General features: G+C 40.5%; 4 protein-coding genes across 6 annotated transcripts in view; 2 read left to right on the forward strand and 2 right to left on the reverse strand.

The window, feature by feature from the left end:
• Positions 1–2,159: 2,159 nt before the first annotated feature.
• LOC117901408 (venom dipeptidyl peptidase 4) lies at positions 2,160–7,339 on the reverse strand. Of its 2 annotated transcripts, none has more exons than XM_034812142.1 (6): positions 7,162–7,339; positions 4,547–4,641; positions 3,570–4,486; positions 2,769–3,505; positions 2,497–2,708; positions 2,160–2,425 (listed from the first exon to the last, which is right to left on the reverse strand). In XM_034812142.1, exons 1-6 carry the CDS (start codon positions 7,322–7,324, stop codon positions 2,306–2,308), a joined length of 2,244 nt encoding a protein of 747 aa, XP_034668033.1. In that variant the 5' UTR covers positions 7,325–7,339; the 3' UTR covers positions 2,160–2,305. The 2 variants fall into 2 exon arrangements, with proteins under 2 accessions (XP_034668033.1, XP_034668032.1); XM_034812141.1 differs by lacking the exon at positions 7,162–7,339 and adding an exon at positions 6,495–6,814.
• Positions 7,340–7,517: 178 nt separating this feature from the next.
• Positions 7,518–9,466, reverse strand: LOC117901659 (myb-like protein AA). The gene is made up of 2 exons (XM_034812498.1): positions 8,968–9,466; positions 7,518–8,901 (listed from the first exon to the last, which is right to left on the reverse strand). Exons 1-2 carry the CDS (start codon positions 9,285–9,287, stop codon positions 7,716–7,718), a joined length of 1,506 nt encoding a protein of 501 aa, XP_034668389.1. The 5' UTR covers positions 9,288–9,466; the 3' UTR covers positions 7,518–7,715.
• Positions 9,467–10,130: 664 nt separating this feature from the next.
• On the forward strand, positions 10,131–11,527 carry LOC117901901. The gene is made up of 2 exons (XM_034812865.1): positions 10,131–10,410; positions 10,468–11,527. The coding sequence occupies exons 1-2, from the start codon at positions 10,199–10,201 to the stop codon at positions 11,159–11,161; spliced, it is 906 nt and encodes a 301-aa protein (XP_034668756.1). The 5' UTR covers positions 10,131–10,198; the 3' UTR covers positions 11,162–11,527.
• A 2,670-nt stretch (positions 11,528–14,197) lies between these two features.
• Positions 14,198–18,612, forward strand: part of LOC117902144 (beta-1,4-glucuronyltransferase 1) — a 64,813-nt gene continuing 60,398 nt past the window's right edge. The window contains exon 1 of one of the 2 annotated variants that reach the window (XM_034813282.1): positions 14,198–14,377. The gene's annotated coding sequence lies outside the window, so the exon portion shown is untranslated. The remainder of the gene's footprint in view (positions 14,378–18,612) is intronic. The other variant, XM_034813281.1, reaches the window with a different exon arrangement.

Genomic DNA, 18,612 nt, shown 5'->3' on the forward strand with positions numbered 1-18,612 from the left:
CCAAACCAACAAAAAAGTAACTGAAACAATAACCTACAATGAGAGCAAGAAATAACAGACAAAAGACTACCTAAAGGGGTCGAAGCTTAAGATACCCGTCCATTTTTTGCAGGATTTAGATCTTAAAATATATCATATCTGCAGAATACATTAATCTCTATTAAAAAGAGTTTTGAGTATTTATTAGATTTTTGTATATAATTTAGCATTTTTAACTTAATTCGTTTCGGGTAAATCTCATTGTATTTTATGGTATACATACATATATTCGGTATTATTTATAATATTTTATAAACTTTCTTAACAAATACTTTCAGAAAAAATGAGCATCTGTTATAGTTTTCCTACGTCTTTTGGTATTTCTTTATGTTTTTCTTCCTAAAGGACGTGTTGTAATAGAAAGAGATTTCAAAACAGTTCCAAAGATATTACATCCTATAGCCCCTGCTCTACCAAGCACATCTTGTAATGTTGATATTTGCAGGGTATACGCACGCAACGAACCATCATTTGTATTGTTGCCATTGGCGCTTGGGGTACTGGCAGTTGGGGGTTAACCAAATTAAAGTCGCCCTTTGTTGAATTCTCGCTTTTTCACAGTTTATGCAACATTTCTCCGATAGTTTGTTGTTTTTTTAAATTAAGTTGTCAAGGTGGTAATCACTGCCGCACGAAGGACACAAACCACCAGCAGCAGCAGCAGGAGCAGCATGGCGGAAATGAAATTATCTGACAGTTGTTTTGCTCTCTTTGTGTTGTTGTTTTTTTTTGCTTCTGCTGCTGCTGGTGTCACTGTGATGCTTCTGTCCGCGCAACCATAATTAAAAAAAAAAGAAGAAAGGAATCCTGGGTCATCCTCTGTATGCTGCAAGGGTTATCTGTTTGCAGCTATTTTTTTATATATTTTTATTTGTGAACTGGGAAAATCAATGGCCAGAGGAGGCCAGGCCTTGGGACATCGAATCAGCGGAATCACTTTACATTTTAATGGCATGTAAGAGTGTGCAAATATATTTTAATTTAATATTTGTGGGGATATTACTATTGAGGAGTATTCATAATTAATCTATGTAAAGAAGTCAAAAGATAAGAGGCAACGATTCCAACAAACTTAATCACGAGAATAACGCCCTTCCTGCTTTCGTACATCGTCCAGGAATGCCGTCACAGAGCTCACCTCACCCCCCAGAATGAATGAATGAAAACATCAAAGCCCACTAAGCCGCTTAGCTAACCCCAAATCCCATCTGCGTGTGCGGCACCATGTGACCCGTTCCGAGAGTTTTTGTCCAACTTTTTCCAAAAACCCAACAAAAAAGAATAGTTTGCGCAACGAATCCAAATCCACGTTGCCTGCCCTGCCGGTCCACTGGATATGCTGCTGCCACGTGAATTTTACGCTTTACAGCGGAAAGTTATTTTTATCAAGGCTAGGGTTAGGTTAGTGGCGGTGTGAAATATTCAGGATACTTTTGAAAACCCACCAAATCTAAGAGGGGATGGAAACGTAAGCTAGTTCTTGATTTGGTGGGAATTGTGCAAAAAAAAGACAAAAATCAATGGCTTCAGCGGAAGTTTTTTAGAAGAGAGGATTAAGATTTAAATATTTTATAGTTATATAAATAGTTATATATGTATGATTTAAAATTTAAATATATATTCTATCTAAAAAAAAAATATTCTTTAAATCTATGTAAATTCAATAATTTAAGTTTATTTCTTAGAAATTTTAAAATTTTAAAATATTTTATCTCTTAGTCCGTTGTCCCAACGTACATTGACTATACATAAGTATGTAGCTCTACATGAATACGGATAATTAGGTTTTTGTTCTCATTAAAACCAAAATATTTAATCCATTTTAATTTGTATAGTTTATTTTGAATATAAGAAACAAGTATTTATTTGAACCATTTGTGTGTTTCATTTTACCTAGCCCATATCCATTGTTTCTTTTGGTACTTGTAGTAGTTTTAGTGAACAAAAGAAATATTACTCAAATCTATTTCTTAACATTTTTTAAAATACTCACTAAATTTATCCACACCCTCATCTTAATATTGAAACAAACAATTAGATTATTATACCCAAAACACACAAAAATGTCTAGAATTGTATCTATGCATAGAATATAGAAATAAAAAATAAAAACCATCTCGTTCAGTGAAAATATTTACAATTATAATTCATCTCCCAGCATAATCTTCCATGGTTGATTTACAAAAAAATACAAAAATAAAAAAACAATACAGAAAAACATTTAGCATTTAAAAATACTTTTGACTAGAAGGAATACATTATCCATTTAGAGGGTGTCCTCGGGCGTGAGGACTTCCAGGTTGAGGCAGTTAATCCAGAAATGGTCAATGGTATTGTACAAATGGGGCAGCGCATTACCAATGCTATGGTTCTCATCGGTATAGGTCTATTTTTTGTGGAGAGTTTTCATGCACAATCATGTATAGAAATAAAAAAGAAAGAGGCAAAGTCACGTACCTGCTCTTCAAACTGAATGTCCGCTCTTTGGAGCAATTTGGCCAGCAGCAGCGAATGCTGATAGTGTACATTATCATCCCCCGAGCCATGAATCAATAGAAAGTCATGGGTATTGAAGTTTTCCAGATTCTGGAAGACACTGCTCTCATTGTATTTCTTTAAGTTATCCTCCTCCGTGGGCAGACCCATATAACGCTCCGTATATATTGTATCTACAAAAGAGAGGACACGAAATTAGCAGAAGTTTTAGGCTGCCTAAAGGTCGCACAAACCGTAATACAACCAGGAGGTTACTGGCGCCACTGAGACTCCGCATTGGAAGATGCGTTTGTCATCCTTTTCGATTGTCTTGGCCGTCATATAACCGCCATATGACCAGCCCCAAATGCCACAACGTTCGGCATCCACATAGGGTAGATTCTGTTGCATCCACTCGGTAACATGCAGCTGATCCTCCACCTCGTGATCCCCCAAATCATTGTTAACCGAAAAGAGCAGATCCTTGCCCTTGTTGCCCGTGCCCCTGCCATCGATGTACGCATAAATGGTATTCCTGGCGGTCGTCACAAACGCCTCGTAACCCACTACAAATCCATTAGTTACACGCACTGAATTCGGCCCCTGATAGACCACCACAATCAGTGGATATTTCTTCGTCTCATCAAAGTTTGGGGGCAACGCCAGTTTGGCCATGCCAATGCTGCCATCCGCCAGCGTCACATTCAAGAATTTATAACTGGGACGCAGTTTCTCCTGCAGTCTGGCGCGATACTCTGTATTCAGTTCCCAATCGATGACCAGCGTGTTGGTGGTTGCCTCAAAGATACGCGTATACGAGGGGTTGGGTCCATTGCATGAGAGTGTGTAGTAGGCAAAGGACTTGCTAAAGGTAGCGCTGGCCGAGAAGCATTCCTGGCCATCCACATCGATTTGATTGCAACTCAGACAATCGTCATTGCTGTAGACATGATAGACCGAGGGATCATTCGCCTTTGTGGCTTGGTAGTATCTAAAATAGAGATAAGAAAGAGGTTAAATATATCTTAAGCAAAGATTCGATTGACCCTACTCACAATTTATCATTCACTTCATCGTAACCATACACATTGAGCACCGTAAAGTTGCCCCTCGACTGCCAGCTATTAACGCCCGTGTCCAAATTCAAATTCCACACCTGATACCAGTTTTCGATGTAGTAGGCAAAGATGCAGCTCTGTCCACTGCCCAGGCATTTGGGTGTGCTTATGTCCACCCAGCCTTGAGGCTCTTCCAGACGTTTCACCTCCACGCAGACTCCCAAATGGCTACAGCTCTGAATGGAGGACAAATTCTGGCGACGATTCATCCAGGTGATGAGCAAATGTGTGTTGTTTGACCACACAACATTCTGCAATATGTGATCGCTGCCCACGACATCAATGGGTGCCACAATACGTTGCATGGTCGGGTCATTGTCGGTCAAATCGTACACCCGCAGGTTCACAACGGGGTTCTTAGTGCCCGTTTTTGGATACTTGAGATGCTCCTCATGCGGATACTGATAGAAAGTGGTGTCTCCATCGCCATAGAGGAAATAGTTGAATGTCTCCACTTCGGTGTCGTTGAAGAAGCCAACAGCAAGCTTTGTGGCATCCGATGACCACCAAATGGCACTGCCGCTGCTCAACACCTCCTCCTCGTACACCCAATCGGGCACACCATTATACACAATCCCATCCACACCATCATCCGTGATGCTAATCTCCAGATTCTCATTGAAATGGATGTACACATTGTTCAGGTAGACATACGCCAGGCGATCTCTCAGCGGTGACCAGCCACAGTACTGCAATTTCTCGCCCTTGTGGATCTGAATAGTTGTGTTCGTCTCGATGTCGTACACATCGTACTGGGCGATATACGAGTGACGGAACTTCTCTGTCAGATTGTGTCGTATGAGGATTTTCGTGTTGTCCGTCGAGAGCGTAAATGTGGCGCCCACATAATTATTCTGAAATTTTATAGATTATTTATCTCTGTTGCTGATAGTTGCAGGCGATTTTAACATTACCAAAAAAGTGGAATTTTGGAATATGGCATCCGTTTTGGTGGCAGCATTAAATTTGTGTATGGATCTGTCGGGGGCAGTGTAATAGAATTCTTCAGCTGCAAAAAAAATGGAGAAGAAATATTAGATGAGAGCTAAATATTTAAAATGAGTAATGGAAATTAATAGAGAAAGTCAACAAATGCAGCTAATATACTCGAGCTAAATATTTGAAATTATACATTAAAATTTATTATTTCAATTTATTTATACTTTTTTCGGATAGATACAATATAAAATTTGTTTCGAGGTATGAGAGCTTTAGTGATCCATTCAAATGAATAAAGAAATTATAGTAATATATTTTAAATTTTTTCGGCTTTAACTGCCAATGTGGTTAGCCTCCAAATCGTCGTTTTGCCCTTTGCCAAACAACTTTAAGCACAAACAACAACAGCTCGTACAAAAACACAAACTTAAAGACCGTAAAAGCCTTGCCAAATTTCAATCACTGTTGTCGATAAAAATCAAAGTACTGCCAGTAATCTGAATAACAATTGATCAGTTGCCAGAAAAAGCCCAACAAAAAAAAAAAAACTTTTCAGGGCTTGAAAAAATACATACAAAACAATAAAAGAAATTGATCAAATAAATACATATGTATATACATATGTATGTAAATAATGAAATGAGATTCAATTTTCAATCTAATTTACATTTTTATATTTCCAAAAAATGTTTATCTATAAATAAACTATCTAGCACCCAACAAAATTTAATTATTTAATGAATTATTCATTAGTAATATTAATTCGAAACTTTACCCATAGCTGTACCATAGCTGTTTGTCTATAAATAAATTATATAACTTCCTTAAAAAATGTAATTCTTGTTTTATTGATAAATAGTTAATTAACCACGTTATTATATTTGAAGTAACAGGTGATATTTTTTACCCTCTTATTAACTAAAATTAGCACATAGCAACTCGGTAACCCCACAACATCGGATCACTACACTGTAAACAATCGCGCTCTAATCACAAATCAAGTCTTATCAGTGCCAGTAAATCTTTTTGTGTGGAAATGCCCATATGTACGATGTTGACTGACGTGATCGTGCATAAAAAGCCCAAAAATACATTTACACACAACCCAACTGCCATTCCTGTTAAATTTGTATGAGATTTCGATCTGCCAACTCCATGAAAAGCCCATGTCAGCTGCCGAGGGAACAAAAGTTTTAACAGACTCATCATTACATTGAGTACCTTCACGTTTCAGCGGGGTGCCAAGAGAATTACACACAATTCGACGATTAAAACCAGTTCGGGAGTCATGCTTGAATTGTTTATAACAAGTCTACAAACATTCTACAAACACTTTTAAAGCAATTATTGAGACAGAACTTTGAGTTGGAACTCCATTAGTAAATTTTGATAAAGGAAATAGCAAAAAAAGCGAAGTAGAGGCAGTAAGAGGCAATAAGAGGCTTTATCTGAACACCGTCATTATAATAAACCACAAGACGACGGCGATAAGAAGAAAAACCACTAACTAGTGCTCGTAATTCATCGAAAGATTAGATTGTGGGTCCTGAAATACTAAAATGCCTATAATCTAATATAGCTCTTGAGGAAGGAGTGTGCAGAAGTCAACAGCAACAACGGCGATACATTAGCCAACGATCCGAGCTTGAGGGAAAGTAATTCCCCATAGGGAAATGACCCCTACGACGACACATGAATAGACTACATAATTGAGTTTACGTTGATAAGAAAGGCACGCAGTGCCAGCACCGCTCCCACTCCCGCTCCCGCTGTTGCACTGTCACTGATTGTGCGTAGAAAATTGCCCCGTCCGACCTGCATGGGGGAATTCCATAGGATGATGCAAAGCAGCGGGGAACTTCTTAGGATGATACGTAAACAAGCACAATTCTGGGCGGGAGGGTCATCGAACGGAACACTAACCTGTTATCCAGGTGCCACTGAAACCACGTAGACCCGCGGTGCCGGCTAGGGCCTCCGTAAGATCCCAGATTGTTTGATTCGTGCCGCTCTCTTCCCTCCTATGGAGAACAGCGCCATACGAGAGGCCGAGACAGAGCAGCAGCGCAAGCCCCGTTAGATGCCATTTCACGTGCATCTTTTTGTATGCACGATTTTCTCACTTGTTACACGCCAAAAATTAAGCGCGACTAATTCGCCCACCCCGGAAAACGCGCAACAGGTAAAAAGCACACGACGCACGGTACACGGTTAAAACGCGAGTGAATCGAAATCAGAAATCAATTGAAATCAACAATTAACAGCGCACACGAAGCAGAACAATTCAATAACAATAATTGAGAGGGAGAGCAAGAAAGATAACTGTAAGCCGCTCATTAAGCTTGCGCTGGGCGTTGCCAGATCGATGCAGTGAGGTGAGAGCTTAACAATTATACATTTTACTTTTTATTAATCTAAATTGAATTTGTGTTTATTATAACACCAATAAATGATATTAATTCATTTGTAAATATTTGATTCGTTGTTTTACATCGCTGAATGTGTCAGCGCTCACGTTCTGTGAGCTTGCTCGCTGATCGTTAATCGATTTCGATAAGGCGCGCCCGAAATCAATTTTTAAAGCATTTACCTGTGCACCATTTGCCCTTAAAACGTTTAAATCGCTCGCCATAGAGCGCCTCTTTGAGACCCCAGGGGCTCTGGGGTCTCGCAGATCGTACAGAGCCAGCAACTGGTAAAAACTCCACAATTGGCAGCAAAAGCAGCACAAATAAATGTATTTCCACCCGCATAATTCAACACGGTCGCTCGCTTCAACAACACGTTGTTTAATGCTTGGCTCACCGAAAGCAACTGATTTTAGGACAGATTTTGCTTAAATATAAAACAAGGGAGGAGTATTCGGAGCCACGAATAAGGGAATGCCTTTTAAGAGCAGAGATTTTTAATTAAATGTATATTTATTTTAATTTTTATTACTTTTTTATCTTAATCCTAACACTTTTTTGCCTGCGCGTGTATTGTATGCATTATTTTGCTCTTTTGATGTTAAGGTTATTAATTAAATTGTAGGGACACACAAAACACATCCAATTGCAAGGCATCGCGCGCGTCCAGAAAACTACAAAAACTTTTCTCTCTCGATTTGCTTAGAAAAATTGTCGAAAAATTCTGAGCGGTGCCTCACTGCTGGCCGGAATCTGGCGGCTGTTGGTGGTGCATCTGCTGTGGCGGCTGCGGTGGCGACTCCCACTGCATGAATCGATTAAGGATCATCGTTTGATTCTCCAGCACCTTGGGGAAGAAGGTTTGCATCAAGTCGAGCTTACGCTCCTCCAGCTCCAGCCGCTGCCGCGAGATCTTTGTCTGTTCGGCCATCAGTTGGGTATTCCGGCGCACCTCCTCCATGTAGAGCGCCTCCAGTGAGTCGGCGGACAAGGTATTCGACGAACCAAAGGGACGTCCACGTCTCCGTGGCGCTGGTGCGGGCGAAGCATTGCCCATTCCGCTTACAGACCCACCATTGGCATTGGTGGCCACACTGATCGTGTTGTTGCTGCTGTTGATGTACGCCACAGCAGTGATAGGCTGATGATTGATGGTTGGTGTGGTGGCAGAAGCGTTGCTGTTGGTGCCATTGCTGCTGCTGCTGTTGGGGTAGACACTTGGCTGTGCTCCTGGCTGCTGTTCTGTTGGCAGCTGCAATGGCTGCTGCTGCTGCTGCTGCTGCTGAAACTGTTGCCCATATCCCGGCTGAAATTGTTGCTGATGCAGCTGCTGATGCTGTTGCTGTTGCAGCTGCTGTGGCGTCTGCAGCTCAAGCAGTTGTGCCGGCTCCGCGGGCGAATACTGTTGCAGTGGCTCCTGGAAGGGTATCGAGCGATACTCGTCGTCCTCGTACTCCTGCTTCACCGCCTCATCGTACTGATCCGTAAATAGTTCCGTGTTGAAGCTCATGCCACCGGCAGCACCACCGCCACCGCCAGCACCAGCGGCGTTATTGTTGTTGTTGTGGCTGCTGCTGTTGTTGCTGTTGCTGCTGTTGTTGTAGAAGCTGCTGGCCGCCGCCTCTGTGGTGAGATTGAGTCCTTGCTGCTGCTGCTGCTGCTGTTGTTGTTGCTGCCTTGGCTGCTGTGTTGTAGGCTGCTGTTGCAGTTGCTGCTGCTGTCGCTGTTGCAGCTGCAGCTGCTCCGGCGTCATATCCTCGCGGGGAGGTGTCATATCCCGATTATTGAGCATTGCAGCCGGTGGCAAGGGTTCGGCATCCTTCGGCCTGTGCAGATTCTTCAGTATCCGATTGATTATGTCGTACTTCTTCCAGCGATTGCTATAGCTGGAGGGATCCGCCAGCAGTTGCTTCTTCACGGACCTAACAACCAAGCCATAGGATCCATAAATCAATTGAAACACATGGGAGAACCGACTGGAAACTCACCTGAACTTGGCCCGCGTCTGATTGACCTTCATCTGTATCTCCTCGGGCTTGACATCCACACCGAAACGTTCGCGCAACTCCTCCGCCCATTGGGCAAAGAATATTGTGTTCTTGCCATTTCGTGTCAGTCGCCAATTGTCGCGTCCCCAGATCTCGTACAAGCGCTCCTCCTCGCTGGGCGTCCAGTAGCGGCGCGCCTTCTCCTTGGCCTTGCCCTCCAGCATATCCTGACCCCCGCACATGTTGAGATCCGACGCCTCCGACGCGTTGTTCGTCCCGCTGCCGGCTGCGCTGCCACCACCACCACCGCCGTAGTCCATAGACACCGCTGCAGTCTTTGGTGCGTCGTTACTTTGTGGTCGTGAGTGTATTCAACGTTTCCGTTTCGGTGTACACACGCAGAATTACACAATAGTTGGAGACATTCGAAATTTGAGGAAGCCAAAAAGATTTTTTGCACAAAAAATCAACAACAGTGATGGACAGTGTGACCGCGCGTCAATCGATAAAAGATGCACCGATAATCGGCAGAAAAATACTGCAAGGATACCAAATAAACACAAATTTTACAGCACTCCGTTGATTTGTTTCCGGAGTTTTAATTTTTAGGTATTTCCCAGCCGATCTTTTTTGTTACATACTTTTGGGGATATTTTAAATACGATAATGAGTTCAATGTGGATTTACGGCATTTCCATATATGTACATATGTACATATGTATAATGGTATATTTAATGAATTTCATCTGTTTCCGCAACTCCTCGCAACCAGTTCGGAATCAAAATCTCGAAGAAGAAAGCCAAGTGCTGCTGGTTCGACCGAGTCGGAATTCAATCAATTTAATAATCTTCTTCTTTCAATATACGATTTTCACCTATTACATGTATGTTTTTCCTCTTTCTCTATCGATATTGACCTATTACATATATGTGCCCTTTGCGCTTATTTGGCGTAAACATCATCCGTTAATCTGTCCGTCTGCCCAAATAAATTGTGTGGGCCAATACAGATAAGTCATGAAAGTCAGCCAATCTTGTGGATAATTGAATGATGATTCAATTAACGGTATATTTACAGTACATTTTTTTAAATGAAAGGGTCTTTTTCGGTATGTTGCCGAGGGTCTGTCGGTATATTTTATCCATAATTCCGTGGTCACACTGTTCATCAAGTCACGTACAAAAATGTTTGGAATCAAAATTAATCACAAAATAACAAATAATTAACATAATGAGCGGCAAACATTCGCGCCTGCGTTACTACAGCTCCATGGAAGAGGCGACCATGGTGCGTGTGTGGCGCGAATATGTCGGCCAGATTCCCTCCTACAGCGACAATTTACCAATTTTTAGCGACATTTCGCACAGCATGCAGCAATGCGGCATTCGACTGAACAAACAGGAGGTTCGTCGTCGCATCAATCACTATCGGAATAAGTATTTGTGAGTACAACCGGGGAACTGAGACTGCTAACCACTAACCATCTCCCGCCCCCACAGAGCTGAACGCAGTCGTGTGGAGAGCAATCCGGATCATGTGCTGGAATGGCGTCTCTACCCGATTGTCGACTGCCTCTTCCATCCCGAGCGTCCCACGGAGGACATACAGCTCGCCCAGAATGTGCTCGAGTCGGCGGCCGTACGAGTGCGCAGCGAGCAACCGGATTTTCCCAACATTCCCTGCTCCATGTCCCGGCCGCCGTATGTCAAATTTGAGCGCGATCCGGATGGCTGTGCCTTCCTGGAGGCACCACCCGGACCACCAGCACAAACATCGTACCTTGCCGAGCAGCTGCAGCAGAGCTTAGTGAAGACTGAACCGAAGACGCTTGAGGCGGACGAAGCAGACAGTCCGAGCGCCATGCGACGCACGCCCCTGACACCCGTCAACTTCCAGCAGCCCATGGAGGAGCGCATGGACTTGAGCGTCAATGGACAGATGGAGTCTACGGCGAAGCGACGTCGCGGACGCCGGAGCATACTGCCGCGCATGGGCCAGATCTCCGTGGCCCAACTGGAGGCGTTGCGCTTGCAAAACGGAGAGCTGGAGCGCCAGAACAAGAACAGCAAACTGGAGTTGGAGTTCAAGGAGCGGCAATACAATGAGCTGGAGCAGACCCTAGACCTGTGGATGCACCAGCAGGAGGTCTTTCTGCTGCACTTTGATCGGTTGGGCTTTAAAAGCGATGAGTAGCCCCCAAACCCCGAAACCCCCGTGCTCGATGATCTAGTGAATAGTTTTTAGCTTTAATTGTGGGACTCTCCAGTTCGATGTTCGATGCGAAATGTACAAAAAACGGCACCTTATAGGCTATAACTGAAGAACCGAAGATACCCTTACGTTCTCATTATTTTTTGGTTTAAATTCACATTTAAGTACTGTAACTAGTCAAACTGAATTGACACTCGCAAAACTATACACACAAGAGATTTCCTGAAACAGTTTTAGTTTAAATTTCAGTTCCATTAACTTACGTATATTTAAGACCCAACAACAATTTGAAGCAAGCAAAAAAGAGAATTAAAATTTAAGCGCTTAAAAAGCGTGCGTGAATGCTGAGAAACTAATTTTTCATTTTTGGAGATATTTTCTAAATAAATATGTAAATAAAACTGTTCGATATGTGGCTTGGATTGCAGACAATCAGTATGTGGCGATGCACTTTTTTGTAGTATGTAAGTAGTTATAGTTGTTAGTATTAAGTATTCTGGAGTTATACTATTATGTTTTAGTAGGAAGTTATATTGTTAGGTTACATTTTGAGGTCGTAATTTAAGTTAGAGGCCCAGCGAAACAGAAGCAGCGGAGAGCAGAGAGCGAGCCGAAATCACTGGAAGCTGGGCGAGAAAAAGCGCGAGCCGGAATGGCCAGCATGGGTAAAACCAGGGGCACTCGAGTCGGAGCAGACAGGGGCAATTACATTGCCAGAAGGCGCTCCCGCTAACCACCGGATGACCGGTGTCGACTAGGTTGACCCTTCCTGACCAGTCCGCAAGTTCCGCAATCTCAGATCCTGGAGAGACTGAGGTACCTCAGCCTTTGAAAAGCTACCTTACAAGTATCAGAACTCTGTTTATTTTGAGAGTTAAAATATGGAATTTTGTAGGTTATTTCTGCCCATGAGAACCGGACTAGTGGAGACAGCGAGATATATACATATGTATGTACATATGTATAGTATGTATTGAATAGATAATTGCATTATAATTAAAATGAACTTTATTTTATTTTTTGGGTTTTTATTGCCAACCAGATCTATTCTTTATGTCCGATCCGATTTATAGGCATTGGCAATTTTTCACCAAGGAGTATGGAAGCTGCTACATTCGACATGTATAATTTGTTATAAATTATCAGAAAATATTAGAGCTGTTCTTGGTTTTGATTGTTTGCTTATAGATACTGGTACCAATAACCATTACAAAGGTGTAAAATGCCCACTTAGACATGTCTTTAACTGAGGTTATCTTGACCTGTACCATCTTCATCTATTGGTGCCCTTCTGCTCCTGCACCACCCCCCAAGCCCTACACAACATTTGGAGAATTCTTTAAAGCAACACCTGTCTGCCCCAATTACATTTTGACCCTTCCTCACACTCCCCCGCTCACATAAATATGCCCATTGGGCCGTGTGAAAGTAATTTTCCTGTGGCGGGGATATTTTCTTTTTTTTTTTGGTTGCCAAATTAATTGCCTTCTTGATAAGAGACCTTAGAACGTCAAGCCGGCTTTAATTGAAAGTACTTTCGTTTCGCGGGCAAGTCTCTGCTGTTCAGAAAATTGGTTTGTAATTGTTTTCAATATAATGGAAGAAGACAAGAAAACTTAAATTAAATCAGAAACCAATCTTAAATTTCCATTATTCCTTCGTCAAGAAAACGTAGCCTCCACATTTATCTACTATTTACTATCTCTTCCATTCTGTGGCATCAGAGCGAAAAAGATTGAAATGTTAAGTTGCAAAAAAGTGTGCTTAACGAGGCAATGATTGATTGATTGACTGACTGCCGGTCCGTGCAGTAGTGGGGTGTGGTGTGGGGTGGTAAAGGAAGCACCAATGCTAATGATACATCAACATGAACGCGGGGACACTGGCTTGGAGATGGATAAAAGAGATAAAGAGAACGCATAACGCAAAATGCAAAACGCTGCCAATCACGTCCAATTAGAGATTGTGGAGGAATCTGTGGCCATTTGAGTGATGCTCTAATTGATAGTTTTGCATCGCCAAGACAAATATCTGTGCAGCACGAAACTTTAAAAGGAGGCAAAATAAGATCTGCAAAACAGGAAATATAATTCGAATGTGGGAAAAGTGGCCAAGTGACTAGGATAAAGAAACAAATCGGGATTCAAAAAGTTGTTCTCCTAAGAAAGAAGCTTTTTCGTATAATTGCTAACAAAAATACGAACAAAAACATCCATAAATCACATAAATTACTTAATAAATTCCCAACGACAATGTAAAATTCTGCTTAAATAAAAGAAAATTATATAAATCCAATCAAAGAAACTAAATTCAAGCCCCGCGGCTAAAGCCAAGAGTGCCCTCTATGCATCAAAGTAGCAACAGCTGTTAAATACCAGAGAAAATACCACATTTTAGAAGCAGTCACTTGCTCTCTTTTTTCTTACAACACTCTCTTTCGCGCTCTTGTGTATCCCAAACGCAAGGAACAACAATTGTAGGTACAGGGCTCAAAAGTGAACAGAGAACAGAAACTCACGATAAACAATATGAAACAATATAATAATAATAAAGAAACGAACATTCCGTAGGGAATGACCATATCTATCAAACCACCGAATCCGCTCCGCTTGGATCAATATTATAGTCAGAATGAAGAAATTAATATGCCGTGTCAAATTGCTTATTTTTTTTCACATTCTCTCATTCCACACCCTTCTAATAACTCTGCGAGCGTGTTGACGTGAGAAGTGATGTAGATGTAGATAACGTATGTAGAAAATATGTAAAATTTTAAATTTTAAATTTGAAACAAACCACTAAGGTTCAGATGTACTTTTGAGTACCGGGTATAAAAGTTGTGACGCTGGCAAACTCTGAGTAAACCCGAATTTATGTCCCTCAATAAGAGGCGATTTGTTGACCGCACCTAATAAACTTAAGCCCTGCGGTCGCTCGCAGCCCATTATTATTAACTTTATGCCGTGAATCTCTTTCAAGCTTACAAACAAATTCAATTGGTTCTCTTCTTTTCATACGTCTACGTCGGTCGTGCGGGCGTTTTTCGCTATTCGCGCGTGGAACAGACATTTTCGTGCGAAATTAGAAAATGTTTATTACGCCAAACAACACAAAAGCCACAACGTAACAAAACAACAAACAAGCGAAATAGAGAGAGAAAGCAGCTGCAGCAGCGTCAAGTGCGTGTGTGTTTCAAAGGTGTGTAAAGAGAGAGAAAGCCAAAAAGGGGAAGCGTGACAAAGCGACGGGACGGGCAGAGCTCTTAAATTAATTTCGCACAACCCAAAAATATAACCAAATATCCAAAACCGTAATTGCAAAAGAAAACAAACAAATGCAGTGCAATAATTTAAATGTGATATTTGAGTGTGTGTATATGTGTATGTTTTTTGTATTTGATTGTGTTTGCTTTTGGTTTGTGTCTTTAGGCAACAAACACAAAAACTGGCCTGGCATTTCAATAAGAAATTTTTGGTTGTTATTGCCGCCGCCTGCATCAGCTGGCGACGACTCTCTTACCATCTGTCTCACCCCTCTCTCTGTCCATCGGCACTCCCTCTCGCTCTTTGTGTTCCCCCCTCCACGTTGATTTAGCATTTGGGTGTAAAAAAATCGTTTCCTTTTTGCGCTTACGTTCTGGATCTAAGCTTATCTCTCTCTTTCTCTCATTTCCTTAAGCCAAAGTCACACAACAACATAAAGAACACGCAGCATAGCGATGGGAGTCGAAGTTTGTGTTACCCTGGCAAATGGCAGAGCTGTTTGAATAAAGTCGGGGAGTTTTTATTTAGTTGATCAGAATTAAATAGAAAATGTTTGGGAAGAGAACTCTGAAAGTTTGTATGGAATATCTTTAGGTGAAAATACGAATTTTCCCTATCCAGTGGCTGCAATTAAACCAGTACCGCAAGTGTTTATCGACATCACAAGTATATAAAAAATAATACCTTCCATCCTCCCTGATTTGACAACTTCTAATCAAATGAATATATCAAACCAATACACTCTCTTCCGCCAAATGGTATCCCAAAAACCCGTTTCATTTCGCCTTCTCTCTCTTGCCCTCGCGCGCTCTTCTTGCTCTTAGCGTCACGCCTTTTATGTGGTTTTTGTTGTTGCTTTATTTAATCGCCCGGCCCCGTTACCCACCGCCCCCACCCCTTGCCATACATTCATTCATAGAAAAAGCAACAACCAAGAAAACAAACGCGATTTCTTTTATTTTCACCCAAAAAAATACAACAAAAATAATGAAATAAAAAACAACCGCAGAAAAAATTAAACAAATCAAGTTTCAAATTCGTGCAACAACAAACACAACAAATAAAAAAATTATTACTATTATCGCCAATATTTGTTGTTGCTGTCATTTGGGTTGTTGCTTCTTCTTACACGTGTTCACGTGTACGTGTGTGTGTGTGTGTGTTTGTGTGATGTAAGTTTATTTAACCAAACAGAAAAATAATAAAAAATGGTATCTCGACTACGAGTATTATGTATAACTGGCGCTATTGTTGGGTTGCCACCAATTTTTGTTGTTGTTTGCTCATTTGACTTTCGTTTCGTTTTCCGCTGGTTTTGGGGGAGGGAGAGGGAGTATGGGGAGTCTTTTGATACTCTCTGAACGAGGAGGTTTGATAGATTTTGGCAAACGTTTTAGGAATAATGAAGCTACGAGGAAAGCAATCACAAAATAATACAACGCAGAGCAGCTGCATTTTATGGTGGTCCGAAAACTCTTTCTCTTCTTTCCACTAGACTTTTATTATACTACTCTGGAAAAAGTAGACAGTCTATCGCTTTATATTTCCAGTCTCTTTATCGCCAGTTAAGTTAATTCATTCATGCATTCGATATATTTATATATGTTTGTGTATTGATGGTCATCCTCACAAGTTAGTTTTCCTTTCCAAATTTTCTCTGCGACCATTAGTCGTTAAATGCTACAATTTCTAGAGAAAGATGTGTGGAAAATAATACAGAACCCCAAAGAAGCATCTCAAATAACTAAAGTTGCACATTAAATTTTGTATAAGATTTTTTTATGAAAGAATGAAAGAAATATAAATAAATATTAGGAACACATAAAAAAACAATAGAAATAAGAAGAGAACAAACAAATATTTGCCTTTCTATTCAATTAAATGTTTTACGACTCCGAAAATCATTTGACAACAAAAAGACTATAGTTTTAAAAAGACTGAAAGTGAATTGCCGCTTTAAAAGCTTTTTTACATGTTAATCAGATATTTTGAATGCAAATTCTACATACTTAGTATAGCCCTTGGGAATGCCCAAAGAGCATTCACTGTTTTTATACGCCTTTAGAGATAATTATGAGGCCACTCTATAATTAATCAGGTGAAACCTCTTCACGACATTGCAGAGTGTCTTTCAAGGGGAATTTCTTAGATAAACATAATAATTTTTTTTCCCTTCTGAAACTATATGAACAAAATGATAAGAAGTAAAAGACTCCGCCCACCCACTTGTAAATTTTATAGAAGAACAATAATGGAAAAAAATGTGTGCGTTAATGAGAAATGTTGTTGTAGGTCTTCAGGAGGCTCATGGTTGGGGCCAAACAATTTTGATCAATTTACTCATCAATTGCCCAGCCAATTTTCACATTAACAAAACATTTGTTAACACATTAAAAATATGTGTTTAATCATTACTCAAACAAGGCCATTAAAAAGACATAGGGTCACACACATAAATCTTTCCATCATCTGCGACTTAATATTGCTGTACAGCAGAATTTAATTTTAATGTATGCGCGCGTCATTTAAAAATAGATTTTGATGGAAAGACAACGCAACAAATATAGAAAAAGAATTCATTGAATATTGAATTAAAATGAGGTGCGGTAAATATACCTATGGGTATAGTATAAACTATGGGAATACTAGAGGAAGTACATAATTTGATTTGATTTCGATTTTAATTGCCTATTTTATTATTGAGTTTTTTTGTGCAATATCTATTCAAATATTTCGTTATTGAATGCCATTGGCACGTTGAACACATTTCTTTGTTCTTTACTGATCATTTTTACATTTTTGTTGCTGTTAAAAAATACATGAAGATATCAATAAATGCAATTTTGAGAGCACATTATCAGAAATTATTTCGATTACAAATTTTCAAAATTTCATCAGGAAAACTCCTTATCAAACATTCAACTCATTAAAAAAATGAATATGCAATCAATATTTTGTTGCAACAATTAACTATGAACAATGTGGGAAAACATCTTTATTGATCACTAGTTTAAATATTTGCAAGACAAGTAGACAGACTGTGTGTATTTCTGTGTGTTCCCAACCTTTTGTGAAGATCATCCAAGGATAGACTAATAAAAGAAGCCATTGAACAAATGTTTTTTTCATTTCCCAAGAGCTGACAAATATTTGCCAAGCACGTGAGCAACAGAATCGGACATGGGAGATGCCTCATATATAATTCTTGTTGCTATTGCCCCTGCCTGCTTGCCGCTCCCTCCCAGTGCCGTGTCGCATAAATGTTGATAAGAAGAATATAGAGGAGAAGCAACTGACTGGAGACCAATGCATTGCAGTGTTTTGGATTACGTGGTCGCTGCCGTCGGCACTCGGGTGACCAGAGGAAGGGAAACCACTCGTAGAGTGCCGTCGCCCAGCCTCGATAAGCGCTCGGCATCATTTCTAGTTTCTTGATAAACGGGAAACAATTATACAAGTACATCGCATACATACATATGTATGTACATATGTACATAAATAAAAGACCTAAGCGGAAGTCCACAGCAAAAGGCAGTCACTTTATGGCTGTTCAAAATGTAGTCCCAAGAGATGTTGTGGAAATGAATGACCCTGGGAAAGGGAAGAGTGGATCTGTAGCCAAGAGAGTGTGAAAGATATGAATTTCCAGCGTTGTAGCGAAGTTCCAAGAGAGTGAAATGAATCTTAGATATCTGCACGATCATTGGACATTTGATAAAGATGTCGAGAAAAATTTGTATTGAATTAAAAGCTAAAAGCTAAGAGCTAAAACTATAGATATCTAGATCTATAGTAACATTTTCAATGTAATAATAAATACATAAAAAAAACTCTTCAGAAATAATTAAAAATCCTTTCCATTTGCCTGTGCCTGTTGACCCATTTTTAAGCCCGAAACTAGTTTAAATGTTGTTTGGTTACTTATTCAAAGAAGACTCCTCTTCTCTCCACGGACGTAACTTATTCACAACATCATTCAAATCATCATTCACACATAATTTTGTGTGTTGTCATGGCGACAACAACAACAGCGTCGACAACAGCAGCAGCAATAACAAACATTTATCATTTTTCAGAACGCTCGTGTCGTTTGTCGCTGGAGGTGGTGTGGTGGTGGGGATTTGGTATCTAAGGGGTCACTCGGCGGGTTCACTGGGGTCAAACAGGGGG

This window comes from Drosophila subobscura, chromosome U, assembly GCF_008121235.1.
Source record: "Drosophila subobscura isolate 14011-0131.10 chromosome U, UCBerk_Dsub_1.0, whole genome shotgun sequence".
In the NCBI taxonomy this organism is placed as follows: Eukaryota; Metazoa; Arthropoda; class Insecta; order Diptera; family Drosophilidae; genus Drosophila; species Drosophila subobscura.

Excerpts from the sequence above, each read along its gene's own strand:
- LOC117901408 (XM_034812141.1), bottom strand. The coding sequence starts at position 6,669 with ATGCACGTGAAATGGCATCTAACGGGGCTTGCGCTGCTGCTCTGTCTC. Across the intron at positions 2,709-2,768 it reads AACCTCCTGGTTGTATTACG|ATACAATATATACGGAGCGT; the intron begins GTTTGTGCGACC and ends TCTCTTTTGTAG. Across the intron at positions 2,426-2,496 it reads ACATTCAGTTTGAAGAGCAG|ACCTATACCGATGAGAACCA; the intron begins GTACGTGACTTT and ends CACAAAAAATAG.
- LOC117901659 (XM_034812498.1), bottom strand. The coding sequence starts at position 9,287 with ATGGACTACGGCGGTGGTGGTGGTGGCAGCGCAGCCGGCAGCGGGACG. Across the intron at positions 8,902-8,967 it reads CAGACGCGGGCCAAGTTCAG|GTCCGTGAAGAAGCAACTGC; the intron begins GTGAGTTTCCAG and ends CTTGGTTGTTAG.
- LOC117901901 (XM_034812865.1), top strand. The coding sequence starts at position 10,199 with ATGAGCGGCAAACATTCGCGCCTGCGTTACTACAGCTCCATGGAAGAG. Across the intron at positions 10,411-10,467 it reads CACTATCGGAATAAGTATTT|AGCTGAACGCAGTCGTGTGG; the intron begins GTGAGTACAACC and ends CCGCCCCCACAG.